At 39.5% G+C, this 2108-nt stretch overlaps 1 protein-coding gene across 1 annotated transcript in view; it reads left to right on the top strand.

Annotated features, from left to right (window-relative positions):
- Window positions 1-2108, top strand: part of LOC101858971 (cilia- and flagella-associated protein 74) — a gene marked incomplete in the record, with an annotated part of 55408 nt that overhangs the window by 31364 nt on the left and 21936 nt on the right. The window contains 2 exon segments of the mRNA XM_035972514.1: window positions 653-818; window positions 1586-1705. Coding sequence (XP_035828407.1) covers window positions 653-818; window positions 1586-1705 — 286 coding nt within the window.

Here is a 2108-nt window from a genome sequence, read left to right as displayed (position 1 = left end):
GAGAGAGAGAGAGAGAGAGAGAGAGAGAGAGAGAGAGAATACAGTAGCGTAACCACTTGACTATCAAGGACAAAAACCTCAGTTTGTTAACTTTAGAGAGTTTAGTAGCTAGAACGGATTTATTCCAGTGATTTAAGCCAACAACAGTCGTATCTGTGTCTGTGATGTAGCGGTTAAGCACTTTGCTGTCGCATGCATGGGGTCTGAGTTTGATTCCCAAATGGGGCAAATTTTTATCAAATATCTTGGCCTTCCTGTTGGGATATTGTATCCGTCTCAGACAGGGTTGGCTTGACAGGCAGGATTAGAAGCCCGCCTCCTAAATGAACTAAATTGTGTTAAATGTGTGTTGAAAAACACCTCTACATTAACCCTATCCGTACGCCCTGGGGTCATTTTGTACCCCCGGGGTTGTATTCTTCATACTTTAGAATTCTTCTAGTATGAAGATCTCTTTGAAACTTTCAGCTTTTCTCAAAAAAATAATTCGACAAACTGCTTTGCAAAGCATACAGATCGGATTAACGAGTAAATTTCCTCTTTGGAAAGTGATGGCACAGAGTTTGCCACATCGTGTGGATACAATAGTAAAACACGGCGTATGGATAGGGTTAAAACATTTCAACAACTGTCATGGTTTTTCCTCCCCCAGTGTCCACAACACGCTGTATCTGGACGTCCACTGCCCAGCCATCAAACCTCCAGTTGTGGTCATCTCTGATGGTGGGAAACGAACCGTGGACTTTGGCGATGTGTCCATTGGTCAAACGTGCCCTCGATCTGTCACCATCCAGAATATTTCTGACAAGGATGTGGAGGTACACATTGATAATAATAATAGTAATAATAATAGTAATGATAAAGATAAAAATAATAGTAATAACAATATCATTTATGCAGATAATTGATACTATTTTCATGTCTCTCTTTTCTGACAGCTGGGCTTCTCATAATAATATTAGAATTTGTCTTAACAATGAGTTTATGATGAACCAGTTCACCTGGCATGCTCTCAGTTCCTTTTGTCTGGCATCTTTGTTGAACTGGCACTCTGCGTCCCTCTGTTGATTACAGTCACAAGAAAAATCATCCAAACAACAATTCCATTTTTAGCTAAAATTAAACTTTATGCTTATTACATGAAGCATTCTTTTAGTGACCCATGTACCTTCTTTGTAAACATGTTGTGTTCCTTTACTATAAATATTTTGTGTTCTTTTACTGTAAATGTTTTCTGTCCCTTCACTATAAATTAAATATTTTGCATGTTAACATCACCATGTTGCTTTCCTTTACTGTTAACATTATGTCTCCCCATACTGTAAATATTTTGTATCCCCATACTGTAAACATTTTATTTCCCCATACTGTAAACATATGTATCCCCATACTGTAAACATTTTATTTCCCCATACTGTAAACATTATGTATCCCCATACTGTAAACATTATGTCTCCCCATACTGTAAGCATTTTGTATCCCCATACTGTAAACATTTTATTTCCCCATACTGTAAACATTATGTCTCTCAATACTGTAAACATTCTATTTCCCCACACTGTAAACACTCCATTCCCTCCCTCAGCTGAGTGCGACCACCACCAACCCCCACGGGCCGTTCCTGATGCTCAATGCGCTGAGAGCTCTGTCTCCCGGCGCTACTCACACAGTGCTGCTCACCTTCGCTCCTGCTCAGGGACAGATAGTGAGTGTGGGTGGTTGGCGGGTGCTCTGTGTGTGGTTTGTTTCTTCTTTCCTATCAAACATTTATCGTCCTTATCTCCCCCTTCTTCTTTTTTATGTTTGTTACTCTCTTGTAACACCTTTGATCTTCTGGCGCTCATATGACCTTATGCAGTTGCAAGCGCTGTAAAACCTCTACTAAAACAAAAACAAAACAGATAGTGCAAACCCTCGCTCTTCTCTCTCATTCTCTTCTGTTTTTGTTTTGTCTCTTTCTCCTGTCACTTTTTCTTTTGATATTGTCACATCCTTCTGTCACTCAGCTCTCTCCTTTTTTTCTGTCACTTTTTTATGGGACGCTTTATTATCAAACAGTATTATGGGAAGTTTTATTGGTTGCTTGCACAGGATTTTCGAGAGAGAGA

This window comes from Aplysia californica, unplaced genomic scaffold (assembly GCF_000002075.1).
Source record: "Aplysia californica isolate F4 #8 unplaced genomic scaffold, AplCal3.0 scaffold00719, whole genome shotgun sequence".
Lineage (NCBI taxonomy): Eukaryota > Metazoa > Mollusca > Gastropoda > Aplysiida > Aplysiidae > Aplysia > Aplysia californica.
Note: the sequence above shows the minus strand (reverse complement) of the source record. Positions and strands in the feature narration are given on the sequence as shown.